The sequence below is a fragment of the Leptopilina heterotoma genome, unplaced genomic scaffold (assembly GCF_015476425.1).
Source record: "Leptopilina heterotoma isolate Lh14 unplaced genomic scaffold, ASM1547642v1 Lhet_14, whole genome shotgun sequence".
Classification (NCBI taxonomy): Eukaryota; Metazoa; Arthropoda; class Insecta; order Hymenoptera; family Figitidae; genus Leptopilina; species Leptopilina heterotoma.
Genome location: NW_025110859.1, coordinates 6,037,197 through 6,055,402, shown reverse-complemented (window position 1 = coordinate 6,055,402; position 18,206 = coordinate 6,037,197). Strand labels below are relative to the sequence as shown.

The 18,206-nt window shown below is 26.8% G+C and overlaps 2 protein-coding genes across 4 annotated transcripts in view; both read left to right on the top strand.

The window, feature by feature from the left end:
• Nucleotides 1-12,906, top strand: part of LOC122497957 (E3 ubiquitin-protein ligase MYCBP2) — a 292,773-nt gene extending 279,867 nt beyond the window's left edge. For all 3 annotated transcript variants that reach the window (XM_043605399.1, XM_043605400.1, XM_043605398.1), the window contains 5 exons: nt 138-3,836; nt 3,925-4,149; nt 7,455-8,227; nt 8,391-8,761; nt 11,621-12,906. In XM_043605399.1, coding sequence (XP_043461334.1) covers nt 138-3,836; nt 3,925-4,149; nt 7,455-8,227; nt 8,391-8,761; nt 11,621-11,736 — 5,184 coding nt within the window. In that variant the 3' untranslated portion in view covers nt 11,737-12,906. The remainder of the gene's footprint in view (nt 1-137; nt 3,837-3,924; nt 4,150-7,454; nt 8,228-8,390; nt 8,762-11,620) is intronic.
• A 1,917-nt stretch (nt 12,907-14,823) lies between these two features.
• The window catches only part of LOC122497786 (WD repeat-containing protein 47), a 126,949-nt gene continuing 123,566 nt past the window's right edge, over nt 14,824-18,206 (top strand). The window contains exon 1 of the mRNA XM_043605075.1: nt 14,824-14,913. The gene's annotated coding sequence lies outside the window, so the exon portion shown is untranslated. The remainder of the gene's footprint in view (nt 14,914-18,206) is intronic.

The window sequence follows — 18,206 nt, the reverse complement described above, 5'->3', positions numbered from 1 at the left end:
AGTAATCGATGAAATTAACCAGGTTCAAAATTAAAACTCTCTTTTAGAAGAGAAAAAACATTTCTCTGATAGAGACATTTCTCTGATAGAGAAATGTTTAATAAATAGGATAAGATAAAATTTTGATCGTTTTGTAGGATCCTCAAGAGAGTCCAAGCAAAGTGACGGAGGCCCAAACGCAAACGAGTCCTGAGAATGCAACAACATCAGTGATGGGTCACTTTAATATTGGAACAACAACGAAAGACGAGCGAAATTCGCCAAAATTCAGTCGACGTGATTTGACGAAAGTTGTCAAAACAAGAACAAAACGTGCAATGTCCCCGGCTAATCTAACAAATCGGAAAGAAACCTCGAGTCCAAATAGTAATCTGAATTTGAATAAAGACAAGATTAAGGAAGCAATGAGTCCATCGGCCGCTGAATGTTTGCGAGCCGTTTTTGCCGCATTTTTATGGCACGAGGGCATCGTTCACGATGCAATGGCGTGTGCGAGTTTTTTAAAATTCCATCCCACATTACCCAAGGAGGGCGCTGTTGTTGTGACCCGTCAGGCTGCTGTACAGAATAACAACAAGAATCGCGAGGAATTGACGAGGGAAATGAAGGCGAGTCAACGTCACTCCGTCGAAGTGTCGAACGCCGGGAATTATTTACATATCCAACCGAGTACACTCGAGACACTGACGCGTTCAGCCGATTGTGCTAATAGAAGCCGAAAGAAATGCGAATCGAGCACCAGTAAAGATGACCCTCCTCAGGATGATAAATTATCCGCTCTTCCCGAACTTCATACAGTCGCAATTCTTCCACCGGCACTCAAGAGTTTAGTATTCCTCTGGGAGGAGTTGAGTGGTCACTGTCTTCACGCAATGGAACAACAAACAGTTCTTTCCAGTCCCACATCGAGTGCACAATCAAAACTCACGAAACGCGCTGCCGAGAAGCCATTGCTCGAGGAGAAATTAAAAGATCGCGACAAGAAGGGCAATAAGCGGAAAAAGGAACTGAAGAGCGCCTCGAAACCGAATTATCCCTCAACTGCCATTGAACGCGAGGCGACTTGTGAATTGTGCGGAGGATTATTTCCCCATCCCGTCACCTATCATATGAAAATGGCCCACCCTGGTTGTGGATGGCAAGCGGGGGGTAAGGGTTACAACAGCGGTGGAATGTACTGTTTCGGCTGGGCTGGAAACTGTGGAGACGGAGGTTTCGGTGCAAGTTCCTGGTACTTAATCTGCGAATCATGTCGCGACAAGTATCTAAAAGCGAAAAAGTATCACAGACTGGCTAGAAAGTGCGTTGGCCGAACGTCGAAGAGAAAAGGAGACGTGAACAAGTTCCCCTCGCCGGTCAACAGTCCAATAATCAACGAAAATCACATTATCATCAAGAACAATGCAATGTTTCTTTTGGATCTGGCCAGTGCATCGGGTCCAACAATTCCAAAACAACAGAGACGCTCCTCACAGACGCTTTCATCAGTGGCGGAAAATTACAGCCCTCCGGAAAGTGTTGGACCCTTTCCGACAAGTGGTCCTTTTCAGTGTCTTCAAGCTCTCGGTGTCAATCCATTTTCCAACGACGATCGTTACTATGAGGAGAATCTACGACCGCAGACTAGTCAGAAAAATTACGAGGGAATGAATTCGAACACAAGACCATTGTCCGAGTGTCCCTTGAGTGACAGTGACAGTGACAGTGGTAAAAATCGTGGTATGTTTCACAGATCGGTGTCAATGACAACGGGCGCACCTTGGGCGAAGAACAGCAACGATGGGCGAATCGTCATGACTCGAAAGAGAAATAACAGCAGTAGTGAGATGAGTAACGATGGCGGTTCCTCTCTACTATGTTATCCATCGGCAGCTCTTCAAAAACTCGTACCTTCTATGGATCAATCGGCAATTGTGTCCACTAGTCAAGAAGTCGAGAACACTGATAAAATCGATCTTCTCACTCGACCGGTAATGTTCTTCGTTCTCCAGCAACACAATCTCCAGCATCTTCAATTGTCCATCAAACAATCGCTACGACGTGCCGCTTGTCGAATGTACGCCATGCAGGCCCTTAATTGGCTCATCCGGAATGTCACTCAACCGATTTGTCTACATGACCTCCTCTGGTGGTTCGTAGCCTCATTAACGCCCATCCTCCCCGACGCGGTGATAAATCAGGACGACAATCGTACCGACAAGAAAGAAGATCCAGACATGATCGGCGTTTGCGAACATCCATTGAGCGATCTAGTTGTCGCTGGTGAATCGTCAAGCCTCCTACCAACCTCGTTCCACAATCTTCTACAAACAATCGCCGATTTGATGCTGCTCCTACCGCCCGGTTCGCCTCTCCAACAAGCTGCGATCCGTTGCTGGGGAATCAAATTCACCCCCGCTGATCATATGTTCCTGCATCGAAGCCACGTATTCAGTAATATCAGCAAAATACTCACACGCTCTGAAGAAGAGGAGGACCTAAACATCAGTATGCACGAGTCTCATCAATCCATCCAATCTTCGAATTTCGTCGAAGCACTCAAAGACCTAACGTCCGATGTCGACATAAAGGCGTCGAGTCGTCAGGCAATGATCGGTAGCCTCACAGACAATTCCACGGAAACTTTTTGGGAATCCGGCGATGAGGATAAGAATAAAACGAAAACAATCACTATTCTCTGTGGATCCCGCTCTCATCCACGTATTATTTACATTCACATTGACAATTGTCGTGATTTAACACACAAAGTGGGAAGTCTAACATTCCTCTCCGGCGTCAAGTCGGACGAAATGATGAATTTAAAGACAATGGAAATTGAGGGTCGTTTCACCGGTTGGATAAATTGTCAAATCACAAATACGAAGCATGTGAATATTAGTTTGGAATTGAAGGGACCGGATAATTCGTTGAGAGTGAGACAAATACGTGTCCTTGGGGAAATTGAGGGCGAAACGTTAAAATTGGGAAAACAGTTGAATTCATTGACGATACAGCAGAGAAATTGTGAATCGGATACGTTGAAAGTATTTCGTTTGATAACGTCGCAAGTGTTTGGAAAATTAATTCAGGGGGAACAGCAATTGATGGAACCGATTGAAGGCGATGATTTGGAGGATAGTAACGATCTTCGGGAGCATATGGTGGGAATTCTCTTCAGTAGGAGTAAATTGACGCATCTTCAGAAGCAAGTTTGTTCGCATATTGTACAAGCAATTAAAAAGGAGACGATACGTTTAAGGGAGGAATGGGAGACACTGTTGTGTTCGCCAACACCGGTTAATAGTATTTTGAGTGATGGTAGTGATTTGCCAAAAGCCGCCGATACATATTGCTTTGAAATGTTGTCAATGGTTTTGGCACTTAGTGGCAGCTCGGTGGGGAGGAATTATTTGTCCCATCAGTACGGGCTTTTGGAAGATTTATTGAGTTTACTTCACACGGGAACTGCTCGCGTGCAAAGGCAAGTTATTTCACTGCTCAGGAGAATTCTACCGGAAATTAAGCCCGAATTGTTTGCAAACGCTGTTGGTATTGAGAGATTACCACCTTCGGATTTTAGTATCATTTCGATGGGTAATGGTGAATACGCACAAGGTGAGGATTTTAATGAACACGCTCCGGGAATTTTGGATGTTTTTCTGAGTTGTATAGCGAAAGCTCTGAATGTACAAGTGAAAGTGAAGGGAAAGGAGAATAATGGAAAGGCACTTCAAACAGTGTCACTGGCGACGAGTATTCATCCGAAAAATTTTCTCGGTGCTCGTTGGTGGCTTCGGGGTTGTATGACTAGAAAATTGGCTGAACTCATCATTCAATTGCTGAAGGATATGGCCTCTGTAAGTATAGTCAGATTCCCTCGACTCTTTTTTATTTTTTATTTTACATTTGTCTTTTTTTTATTATTGCATTATGTGCGATTCGCAGGGAAAATTATCGGATGCCTGGGCATTGGTGACAAAGGCAGCAATCGCGGAAAATATTCTCAATTTGACACGAATGGACGAGAAGAGTCGTGAACCCACTGAATGTCTTCACTCTCCAACCTTGTGGCTAGCCCTGTCTTCTCTATGCGTTTTGGATTCGGATCATGTTGAGAGATTAACTTCTGGTCAATGGAGTGCCACCGATGGACAACCAGCTCTTCCAAGGGTAAATTCGATTTTCTCAAAATACAATTTTATAGCTACGATTTTTTACTTTTATTACTATTTATTCAAAAGAATAAAATATTTTTTCTTTTCAATAGTTGTAAAAGTGAAAAAATCTTTCCAAAAATCCAAATCCTTGAAATTCTCACTCACTTTTTAAAAATAAATTTAGAAATGTTAAAAATAATAGAACGTAAAAATTTTTATAGTAAAGGAGAATGAAACGAAAAAATTCGGACAAATAGTTTTTAAAAATTAGTTTACTAATTAGTAAAAAATTAGTAAAATTAGTAAAATTAGTTTATTAATTAGTAAAAATTTTTTATTCAAATTTTATTTTATAAAAATAAAATATGAATTGAAATATATAGTTTTAATATTATTATAATTATAATAATCATATATTTTGACATTGGGAATTCAGGAAAAAGTCAAAAATTTTTATTAAAAGTACTGAAAAAAATTAAATTTTTATAATTCATAAGAAAATTCTTAATTTTTGTGTCTTTTTAGTTTGACTCATAAACTAAAAAATTACCATGAATTCTAATACAAAACCTTCAATTTTTTCAATTTCTGACAAAAATTTCTTTTTATAACTTAAATCTTGAACAACTAGAATCATAAAATAAAAAAATTATTTAATGAATAATTTTACTTAAATATTTCAAAATTAATTCAATTTTAAAAGAGTTGCGTTTATAATTTTCATAAATAGATGAACTTCAAACGGTTTCAATTTTAAATTTTATAAAATTTCAATGTTGAAATTTAATTAGAAACTTTAATGAACTTAGATTTTTGAAAAATTTTAATAATTCAAAATCTTTTAAAATTAGTTAAATTTGTCAATATATATCTAATTAATTATTAAAAATAATGGATTTAAGAAGAATTTTAATTAAAAACACTAAAAAAAATTAAATTTTGAAGAAGTTACGAATGATTGCAGAAATTCAATTATATTTCAAAAGTAATAAAATTATTATCACAAAATTCAATTATGTTCAAAATTTTAAAAAAAAATCTCGACAAAATTCCAATTATTATCTTTGTAAATAAAAAAATTCTTCTTCAAAATTCAATTGAATTCAAAACTTTTAATAAAACTCTTGTCAAAATTTCAATTATTTTCAAACATTTTACTCATTTCAATGATTTTCAATATCTACTATTTTAATAAAATTACCCACAAGAATTCAATTATTTAAAAACAGTTTTAATGAAATTGTACGCAAACATTTAAATATTTTCATAAATAATAAAAATTTCACAGCAATTCATATATTTACAAATTTGTTATATTTTCTGCTCAGTTATTTTAATTATTTTCAAAAATAATAAAATTTCATTTACGAATTCAATTATTTTCATTGCAGAATTTCAATTATTTTTAATACAATTTTAATCGAATTCCTTGAAAATTTAACTATTTTAAAAAATGTTATTAAAATTCGTCAAAAGAATTCAATTATTTAAAAATTTGTTAATAAAATTCTTTATAAGAATTAAATTTTAAAAAACATTCAATTATTCAATAAAGAATTTACTTTCGTATTTAAATAATTTAATTCTCGTAGAATTTTCTATAATAAAAATTGATTTGAAATTGAATTTTAGTTTAAATTTTAGATAATAATAGAATATGAAAATAATTTTTAAGAAGTTACAGTAACAATATTCTTACAATATAAAATAATGATTTGAACACAATTTTTTCATGTTTTATAACAATTTTTTAAAAGTTGTTTAATTTCAAAAATTATTTTTGAATTTAAAATTTTTGAAAATCTTATTTCCTATGGAAAAATAATAATAATTAAATATTTAAAAAAGAAATTATTGTTTTCGAATAATTTTTTATTTAATTTACAAAAAAATCTCAACAAAATTCCAATTATTATCTTTATAAATAAAAAAAAATTCTTGTTCAAAATTCAATTATTTTTAAAAACTTTAATAAAATTCTTGTCAAAATGTGAATTATTTTCAAAAATTTTAATAAAATTCTTGTCAAAATTTCAATTACTTTCAAAAATTTTCCTTTTTTCAATGATTTTCAATATCTACTATTTTTATAAAATTACCCAAAAGAATTCAATTTGTATTTAAAAATAATTTTAATAAAATTGTTTCGCAAACATTTAATTATTTTCATAAATAATAAAAATTTCACAGCATTTTAAATATTTACAAAATTTTTATAAGTTTCTTTTCAATGAATAATTCAATTATTTTCAGAAATTGTAAAACTCATCGCAGAATTTCAATTATTTTTAATACATCATTAATCGAATTCTTTGAAAAATGTTACTATTCTAAAAAATTTTATTAAAATTCGTCAAAAGAATTCAATTATTTAAAAAATTTGTTAATAAAATTCTTTATAAGAATTATATTTTAAAAAACATTCAATTATTCAATAAATATAATTTACTTTTGTACTTAAATAATTGAATTCTCGTATAATTTTTTAAAAATTTATTTAAAAATGAATTTGAATTTGAAATTTTTGAAAATCTTAATTTCTGTGGAAAAATAGTAGGTAATATTTAAATATTTAAAATATTTAAAAAAGAAATTATTGTTTTCGTATAATTTTATGATGTTCGTATATAAAGTTAACAGAATATTTTTTTCAATAAAATTTTTTCCTTTATTTTCTAAAAATTAAAAACTTTTCAGTTTCATTGTCAATTAAATTTTCTAATTGACAAATATAATTTATAAACATTTTTTTCTTTTATTTTGAAAAAACTTTCAATTTTATTAAAACATAATTTAAATTAAGAAATAGAAATGATGCTTATTATTTCCTTATGAATATTGAGAATTTTCTACAAAAATAGTTAGAGACGGGAATATCTAATGTTTTTCTTTCCAAAAGAAGAAAATGAGTTTGTTAACAATATTGTTATTGAGAAATAAAAATTATGTAGAAAATGGGAATATTTTCTATTTCTTAATCAAATTTTTTTTTAATAATTTATTAACAATTTTCTAGTATTTTTTATTATTAAAAAAGGAGAATAATTTGCATAATAATCTACATCAGTCAAACGAAATTTGTTATAGAAAAAACATATAACAAACAAAATTTATTTGTTAATCAGAATTTTTTTTAAATTTTCTAATTTTCCAATTTCAAATATTATTTTATTATCGAAAATTGTTTTTTTTTTAGTTTAGATGTAATTTTTGTTTTTAAGTAAATCCATGATCTTAGTAAAATAAAAATAATTTTACTAAGATTAGTAAAATTATTAAATAAGTAATTAAAAAAATAATTTTTCTGTTTTTTTTCAGCAAACCTGTTCGAATCACGATGACAATGAGACAGTAGCAGTGATTCAGTGCAATTTTTGTGGCAATCTATGCGCCGAATGTGATCGCGTTCTTCACTTGCATAGAAAAACAAAACTTCATCAGCGACAAGTTTGTAAAGAAGAAGAGGAGGCAATTCGTGTCGATCTCCATGAGGGTTGTGGAAGAACGAAACTCTTTTGGATTCTAGCGTTAGCCGACAGTAGTACATTAAAAGCATTAGTGGAATTTCGCGATGGTTCACCACAAAAGCCAGCTGGGCTGTCGACAGGTCTCTGTCGTTTTTGCGGAGCAACGGGAAACACTGGATTATTGGCAATTGGAAATGTCTGCGCCGATTATGATTGTCAGGAGCATGCAAAGAATGCATGTCACAAAATTCATTCTTGTGGCCATATTTGCGGTGGTGTACGAAATGAACGAGCATGTTTGCCCTGTCTTCATCGTTGTGTGTCAAATGGCGATTTAAAGCAAGACGCCGACGATATGTGCATGATTTGTTTCGTCGAGGCACTATCTAGCGCTCCGGCTATTCAATTACAATGTGGACACATTTTTCATTTGCATTGCTGTTGGAATGTTCTTGTGAAAAAATGGGTGGGACCGAGAATCACCTTTGGATTTGCCTGTTGTCCGATTTGCAAGGTGCCCATGGAACATCCTAATTTGTCGGAGCAACTCACGAGTGTCAAGGCACTCTATGAGGACGTTCGACGAAAGGCACTGATGCGATTAGAATACGAGGGTTTGCACAAGTACGTTTTCTAATTAGATAATAAAAATTAATATTAGTTTTTGAAATAATTAAAATAAAATAATAATAATAATAAAAAATAATTAAAATAATAAATAAAAAAAATTTTTTTTTTTAAATTATGATTCTGTTTTAATTTAAATTTAATTTCTGGCTTTTTTTAGAGCTGAGGCGGTGATTTCGCCGGGTGGTCGTTATTATCAGGATCCAACTGCATACGCAATGGATCGTTACGCTTATTATGTTTGTTATAAATGTCAAAAAGCCTATTACGGCGGCGAAGCGAGATGCGATGTTCAACAGGGTGGCGAGTCGTTCGATCCAACGGAACTTGTTTGCGGTGGGTGCAGCGATGTTGCACGAGCTCAAATGTGCCCAAAACACGGAACTGATTTTCTCGAATACAAATGTCGTTATTGTTGCTCAGTTGCTGTATTCTTTTGTTTTGGATCGACACACTTTTGTAATAATTGTCACGATGATTTTCAAAGAGTTACCAACATTCCAAAAACACAATTGCCATTTTGTCCAGCGGGTATGTTTCTTATTTATTTCAATTCGAATATTATTATTAATATTTTTTTCAATTAATCTATAGTTCTTTCAATAATTGAATTTCTTCAAAGAATTTTATTATTATTTTTCTCAATTATCTATAGTTCTTTCAAATTTATTTTTTTTCTTTATGCTATCTATTTTTGAAATGTATTAATACATTTTGTTTGCTTTATTCAAGGCTCGAACCAGTGAAAGTATTTAAAAATACGAGTTTTACGGACCAAAAATTGAAAAATTACGGACCATTTACGGACCAATGACAAGAATATAACCAATCGAGTCAAATAAGAGAACATTTTACTTAAAACTATAAATTAAATTTTCCTCAACTATAAAACATGAAGAAATCGATAACTCTGAGTCTTCGACTCGTAGTGATCGCTATCTTCATGTTTTATAATAATTTATTAAAGATGATCGAGTGATAAAATAATTATTTTATAGTATAAAAATATTGTATTTCTTCAAAATTATTTTCATCACTTCAATTCAAATATTATTTTCAAGAATTTTTTAACAAAAATTCTTCTTTAAATCAATTATTATTTTTAATATTTTTTTCGAAAAAGGTTCTTTGACAATTTTTAAAGATCTATTTTTGTTTACAATTCAATTTTACGAAATTCCAATTATTCGAAAATTCTTCAATTAAATATATATTAGAAAATAACAACTTCCAAAAATTTCTTATAAAAAATTAAATTAAACCTTTTGAAAAAAATTAATTTCACAGAATTGTTAGGTAAAATTTTAATTTTCAAAGATTTTTATTTTAAACCTTTTGAGAATTCAATTATTTCCAAAAATTCTATGGTATATAATGCTTTTAATATTCAATTATTATCTATAAAATTTTAACTGAAATTCATTTTTAAATCAATTTTTATTAGAAAATTCAACGAGAATTCAATTATTTAAATACAAAAATGATTAACTTATTGAATAATTAAATGTTTCTTTAAATTGAATTCTCATAAAGAATTTTATCAACAAATTTTTAAGAATAATTAAATTTTTCGATAAATTCGATTAAAATTGTATTGTTACTGTAACATTTTTAATAATTATTTTCCTCATTTCAATTCAATTATTATTTTTTTACAGTTTTTAACTAGAATTCTTCTTTAAATAAATTATTTTTAATGATTTTCGAAAAAGTTCATTTTGTGAATTTTCAAATCCATTTGTCCATCGGAATTTCACATAAAATTGAATTGTAATTCAATTTTATGTGAAATTCCGATTTTTTAAAAAATTTTTTTCAAAATTGAATTTTTGCGAAAAATAATGATAATTTTGAAAATAATTGAATTCTTAAGGTGAATATTGTTATTTACGAAAATAATTGAATTTTACACATTTTTATTACAATTTCAAAACTTATAATTGCAATTCTGTAAAGTATTTTGTTATTAATCAAGATAATTGAATGCTTTCGAGGAATTGCGTTAAAAATAATATAATTCAAAAAATTCTACTAATTTTAACAGAATTGAAATTAAAATTTAAAAAAAAAATAATTCTTTACAATTGTTAGTTAAAAGTATAAAAAATCAGATTTTGGAAGATTTTAATAAATTTTTATTAAAAAATTCTACGAAAATTAAATTATTTAAATAAAAAAATAAATGAATTATTGAATAATTGAATTAATTAATAATTTGTTTATCAACAAATTTTTAAATACTTCAATTTATTCGACGAATTTTATTAACATTTTTGAGAATAATTTAAAATAATTGATTTGATACGAAGAATTGTATTAAGATTTATAAAAATAATTGAATTCTTGAAACGTCGATTATTTCAAAACAATATTTGAAAGTAATTTATTTTCTGCGAAAAATTTTGATAATTTTGAAAGTAATTGAATTTTCATGGTGAATATTGATATTTATAAAAATAATTGAATTTTTGGAACGAATTTTATTAAAATTTTCAAAAATAATTAAATTCTTACGAAGAACTTTATTAATTTTTTTTATTTATATAATTGAATTCTAGCGAAGAATTTTATAAAAATCATTTTAAATAATTGATTCTTCTCGAAAAATTTTATGAAAATTGTGTTTGAAAATAATAATTGAATTACATATTACGAAAAAATTTATAAGAAATTTGTAAATTATCGAATTCTGGCAAATAATTTTATCACAAAATTTGATAATAATTGAATTTCTTCGAAGAATTTTATTATTTATAAAAATAATTGAATTTTTGCGAAGAAATTTTATATTTCACAAAAATAATTGTATTCTATGATCAATTTTATTAGAATTTTTCAAATTTCTAAAGCATTTTATCAAAAATATTTGAATTCATAAAAAGAATTGTACTGGAAAAATAATTGAATTGTATAGGAAAATTTTATTAAAATTACAATTTTGTTTAAGTAAATCTTGTAATGAATTTGGTCAAAATTTTTTTAAAGAATAGAATTTTTAAAAGAATTTTATTTAAATTTTTGGAAAATAATTGAATTTCAGAAAAGAATTTTAAAATTTATAAAGATAATTGAAATTTTGATGAGAATTTAAAGAAATTTTTGAATATAATTGAATTTCTGCAAAGAATTTTATTACTTTGGAAAATAATTGAATTTTTGCAATCATTTGTAACTTCTCAAAAATCTAAGAACTTTTATTGCTTTTTCAATCAAATTACGGACTTTGAGGACCTTTTTTTTTTTAAAAAAAATGACTTCTAAGAACTTTAAACAAATTTACGGACCTAGTTCGAGTCCTGTTTAATATTTGTTTAAAAGAATAATTTTCTACTACCTTATTTAATTACTAAAAGTTTTTCAAATAAAATGAACGAATAAATTCTATTTCAGGACCGAAGGGTAAACAACTGGAGGGAGATGAATGCCCTTTACACGTGAAACATCCACCAACGGGCGAAGAGTTTGCTCTTGGCTGTGGAATATGCCGTAATGCACATACTTTTTAAAAAAAATTGTCTTCAAATGTTTATTAAGAAAAAGAGAAGAGTCAAATTTTCAAATATCACCTGAAAATATCTCTTTAAGATTTAATACTACTAGTCTAATTATGAGCAAACGGCAAATGTGTATGTCTGTGTGTGTTTTTTTTTCAATATTAAGAATGAAGGAAATGTCAACGGTGATATGTTGCCACACTAGAAAATTTCAAATGTTTTTTCATTAAATAAATTTTTTTTCCTCTTACAATTTAAAAAGGGAAATGTATTCTAGAACTTAAAGTAAATGACGAATGATTAAATGAATGATATATGTGAAAATATTCACCGTATTTGGTGAACCGTCAAAATAAGTGAGAAAAACCATATTGCATTTGTTATTAAGAAAATTTAAAATAAGAACGTTTTTATCGATAGTTTCTCGTAAGTTGTAGAAAAAAGAAAAAAAAATAAGAGCTTTCTACATTAATGTAAGACTTATCGAAAAAAAAGTAATTCCGTTTCAAGGTGTCTAATTATCGCCTTTTTCCAATGCGTTCTAGAATTATTAATAATAATATAAATAATAAAAAATTATTAAAAAAAAAATAAATAAAAGAGGCGATTCCAAAGACACGAGATGTGTATTTTCGTGTTAATAATTAAAAAAAAAGGAAAAAAATTCAAGTGTGTTACGTTAATGCTGATGGTTAGGAAAAAAAAGTCTAATAGTATGAAAGAATTTTGCGCGATGATGTTAAGTGTACGTATAACTAAAAAACAGTAATACAATCAAACGTACGTGTGATTACTTAGAGTCTTTAAATTATTAAAAGTGACAGTAATTTGTAAATTTTTCATGTTATAATCTAATTTTGTATTTTTGCTCATATCTTTTTAATCGTTGCCGAGATAATTATGTCGATGATAATAATATTAACAACAATTCAGCGTGTAAAATTGCACGTTTATTTTAAAAAAATTATTTATTATATTCTACGTGAAATTTTTTGTCCGTTACTATTATATATAATTTGAGTACATAAAAGAAAATGTTCTTTTTGATTTTGGGCACGTTTCTAAATGTTTGTAAGCGTTTATTTTCGTTTTAGTATTTTGTATTCATTTTCTACGACTTGTATTTCAGTTTGCCATTATACAAAAGACTTGAGAAATAATAAGTCTTTTATTTTCTCCAAACATTCACAGCTTTAGATTATTTTCCAAAATTATTCTTACTCTTTTCTAAGTTTTTATTTATTAACTTTCTTGGATTTAAAATATTGGATCATTTTTTCTTTGAATGAGTAGAAATTATGTATTTCAGGCATCGCACTCGATAATTAAAATTTAAAAAAGTATCAACAAGTAGCTTTCAAATTAAAAAAAAAAAAGTAGTAAAAAAGTGACTATCGAAAAATTCAACTTGATGACATTAACTCTCACAAAAATGAAAAAAATTCTATTCTATATTTTATTTTTATAACTTTTTCCTAATTTTCATCAAAAATCACTTCTTTCTTATCCTGCTAATAAATTGAATTCCTGCAACGAATTTTATTATTCATGAAAAAATTTAAATATTTATAAAAATAATTTGATTCTTGCGAAGAATTTTATAAAAAATTTTGAATAATTGATTTCTTTCGACTAATTTTATGCAAATTCAAATTTAAATAATTGAATTCCTGAGAAATTTTTATTATTTATGAAAAAAATTGAATTCCTACGAAGATTTCAACAAAAATTTTTTTTAAATAATTGAATTCTGTTTGGAAATTTTATGAAAACAGTAGATATTTGAAAATCATTGAATTGCAAAAAGTTTTTGAAAATAATTATATTTTACAAAGAATTCTATTAACATTTTTGAGAATAATTGAATAAAATTTGAAAATCATTAAATTGTGAAAATTTTTTGAAAATAATGAAATTTTACAAAGAATGCTATTAACATTTTTAAGAATAATTGGAATGTCTGTGTGGCATTTTATTAAATTTTTTTGAAAATAATGGAATTCCTAAAAAGCAATTTTTTATTTATGAAAATAATTGAATTCTTACGAACGATTTTATTAGAATTTTTTTTAAATAATTGAATTTACAAGAAAAAATTTATTATTTTTAAAAATAATTGATTTTTGCAAAAAATTTTATTAAAATGCCTCAAATTAATTGAATTTTCAAGAATAATTTTGTTATTTATCTTTAATAATTGAATTCTTTCGTAGAATTATTTATGTAAATAATTGAATTCTTAGGAAGGATTTTATTAAAATCTAAAAGAATAATTGAATTATTTCAAAAAAAGTTAATTAAAATTGAATTCAAATAATTTATTTTGTTCGCAAAATTTTATTAAAATATCTTAAAATAATTGAATTTCTTGGAAAAATTCTAAAATATTTTTGTAAATAATTTAATTCTTCTAAAGAATTAAAAAAAAATATTTTTTTGAAATAATTGATTTTTTGAGGAATTGAAATTAATTTTTTTACATCAATTACATTTTTTAAGCATTTCCTATAAAATTGTATTAAAAATAATTGAAATCCTGCAATGATTTTTATTATTTTTCAAAATAATTGAATTCCTAGTAAGAATTTTACTATTTACCAAAATAATTGAATTCCTGAGAAGAATTTTATAATTTCTGAAAATAATTGAATTATTGCGAAAAATTTTATTAAAATAATTATTTTAAATAATTGAATTCTTGTGAAAAACTGTATTTTTGAAAATAATTGAATTTTTCGATTAATTAATTTAAAATACATAGTATTAAAAATAATTGAAATTCTTCGATTTTGTTTTAAAAATTGAATTTCTATTAAAAATGTTATTATTAGTGAAAGTAATTGAATTATTGTGAAGAATTGTATTAAAAATTTGGTGAAATAATTGATTTTTCTAAATTTTTTTGAAATTACTATTAAATTCCTGTGAAAATTTTATTATTTATGAAAATAATTGAATTTTAAAAAAAATTTGATCAATTTTAATGATATATAAATGTGTTTTAATGTAAATTTTTATGTTGATTTGTTATATTTAAATTTGAAATGTAGCAGACAGTTTCGCGCGCTGTTGCCGGATCGATAAAAAATGGCGGCGCTGTCGGCGCCGCCGACTTCAGTTTGTTACGGGCATTTCAGAGTGAAAGAGTGTGTGAGTGCGCGGTCCTGACGTTTTTCGCGACGATCAGCGGTAAGTTGAATTTATTTACAAGTCATACAACAATAGTTACATAATTCTCACGCCTGAAACATTTACCTGTGTGTCGGTAAACATTTAATATTGGAAACAGTGTTAAATCTCATTAAAACTAGGTGCTGTCTCCCACGCAGTTTTTAGGACCACCCTGTCGTCTTTTCAGGGCTATTTCATTTTGTCACTGGTTTATATTCTATATTTTTCTCATTTTACAAATAAATGACATTTAATTTTCACGATCAATGATTGTGACTGTGAGCTATATTTAAATCTTATTAGAGCAATAATGTAGAAACTTCTTGTTGAACTTTTATAATTTAGTTTTACTCTTATGACTTATATGTTACACATCTTCTGTAACAAAAAAACAATCATTTCTAATTCATGATTAATGATTTAACTATTTAACATTTTTTACATATATCTGGAAAATGAGTAAAGTTTTTTTGCACATTGTGGTTAAAGAATTGAATTGCAAACTAACCTCAATCGTGCACATTTATTAGCACTGCATATATTGCAATATGACAGTTTGCAATTTTATTTTCTTTCAAATTAAGGTTGTTGATGTCAAAAGAACAAATGATTTAAATTTACCTCACTATTTTTGTCCACTAAAAGTGAAATTTTTTAATATCGACAGTTTTAATAAATTCTGTTTAATCTTTTGCCCTGATCGAGCTGTCATTCTATTTTTTTTTTATTTTTTAAATACATTATAATTACTATAAGATTCTTTAGTGATGTCTACTGGTCCTGGAATTCCTGGAAATGTACTGGATTTTCAACTTTTGTCCTTGAATTTTCCATATTTTGCATTAAAATATTCAATAATTAAAAAATGTTACTCAAACTTAAAAAATAATTCCAATTTGTCGTTTGATTAAAAAAGTAGGTAGGAAAATGAAAAATTTGTCGGGGAAATGTCAGGGAATTTTGAAAATGAAATTTTCCATCCTATTATTACATATTAATTTTATAATTTTTAACATTAAAAAAACGAACTACTTAAAAATAAATATTTAAAAAATAATATAAAAAATTAGATTTCTTTGATTTTTAAAAAAAAAAATTATCATTTTTATCAGCCCTAATTTACAATGCATTAATTTGAAGATGAGTCGGAAAAAATACCCAAAATTATTATGTTTTCAATAATTAGTGAATATGTTTTGTTAAATCTATTGCTTCTGTTGAATTTGCTTCCGCTTATGAGGAAGCCTTCTTTAAATTCATCTCGAGATGATTAAAATTTTACTTCCAATTTAAAATCATATAATAAGTTCCGTAAGGTGACTAGTCGAGAACCAGTTTTTCTGAAAGGATCACCCTATCCCGTTACGTATTTTCATTAAATATATATATAAATGTCGGATGCTAAAAGAAAAATCCGTCGTTTAGCTTAATTCCTAGGCTTTAAGCTAAATGCGGGCGAATAGGAAAATTTACAAGTAAAAGGTATGATTATTCTTTTAATCACTTGAATTCTTCAGTCTATACGCCTAAAGTACGACCAGCGAATAGAAAAATTTAAACATTTATAATAAATTACAATGATACATTATACAGATTTTTTTGTCCAATTGTCTTTATAAATAATAAAATTCTTCTTCGACATTGAATTATTTTCCAAAAACTCAATAAAATTCTTGGCAAAATTTCAATTATTTTCAAAAATTTTCCTCATTTCAATTATTTTTAATGTCTACTATTTTAATAAAATTTTCCAAAAGAATTCAATTATTTATAAGCAAAATTTTAATATAAATTTCACAGGAATTCAATTATTTACCAATATTTTTAATAATTTCTTCGCACCAATTCAATTATTTATAATTTTTTAATAAAGTTTCTTCTAAGAATTCAAATATATTCAGAGAATTGAAAAAAAATAGTTATGTGAAAATCAATTATTTCGCAAAATTTAAATAAAATTCTTTTAAAAATTCTATATTCTTTAAAAAAATTTTGACCAAATTCATAACAAGATTTACTTAATAAAATTGCAATTTTAATAAAATTTTCCTATACAATTTAATTATTTTTTCAATACAGTTCTTCTTAAGAATTCAAATATTTAAAAAAATTGAAATAAAATTATTCGCAAGAAATCAATTATTTTCATAAATAATAAAATTCTTCGAAGCAATTTAATTATTTAAGAAATTTTAATAAAATTCTTTTCCAAAATAAACATTTTCACAGGAATTCAATTATTTTAAAAAAAAATTTTTTTAAATTTTGGCCCCTAAACGTACCATATTTTGAAAATTTCCCCTAAATTTTCCTTATTTTTTTCGTCGCAGGAAATCAATTATTATCAATAATTTTTAAGTAATTCTGCAAAAGAATTCAATTCTCTTGATGAACAACAAAATCGCATAAATTCTTCCCATAAAATCAATTATTCTAAGGAATTTAAATAAAATTCTTTTCCAAAATTAAATTATTTTGATACATAAATATCAATATTCATCACAAGAATTCAATTCTTTTGAAAAGTTATAAAATATTTTGCAGAAATTAAATTATTTTCAAAATTTTTTCAAAATTCTTCTGAAGTCAATTATTTAAAAAAATTTTAATAAAATTCTTCTCATGAATTTAAATGTTTTCAAAAATTATTAGGATTTAAATTCTTCTCAGGAATTCAATTATTTTTAAAAAAATTGAATAAAATTCTTCAAAAATTGTTGTAAAATTCTTTAATATAATAAATTTTATTTAAATTTTAATTAAATTCCTTAAAAGAAATGAAATATTTTCAAATGTTGTTAAAGCAATTCTTCGTAAAAATGAAATTTTAACAGCATGTGCAACTGTTACAGAAATCAATGTTAATTTTTTCGACCACTTTTCTCTTAAAATATTAAATAAATTAAGCTAGTTTTTTGTGAATAACTCTAAAATATAATAAAGAAGAGCAGTGATGTGCAAAAGTTTTAATAATTCTAAAATAAATTATAAAAAAATACTTTGAAATCGGAAAAGACGAGAAATTGATTGAAAGTGATTTTGAGAACTGATAATTTTAAAGTTATTTTTTAATAAATAATGTTAAAAATATTAAAACTTTTTCACATCACTGCCCTTCTTTATGATATTTTAGAGTAATTCACAAAAAACTAGCTTAATTTATTTAATATTTTAAGAGAAAAGTGGTCGAAAAAATTAACATTGATTTCTATAACAGTCACATGCTGTTAAGAAACATTCAATATTATTTATTTTTGTATTTAAATAATTGATTTCTCGTAGAATTAAATTTTTGTTTTTCGTACTTTTAA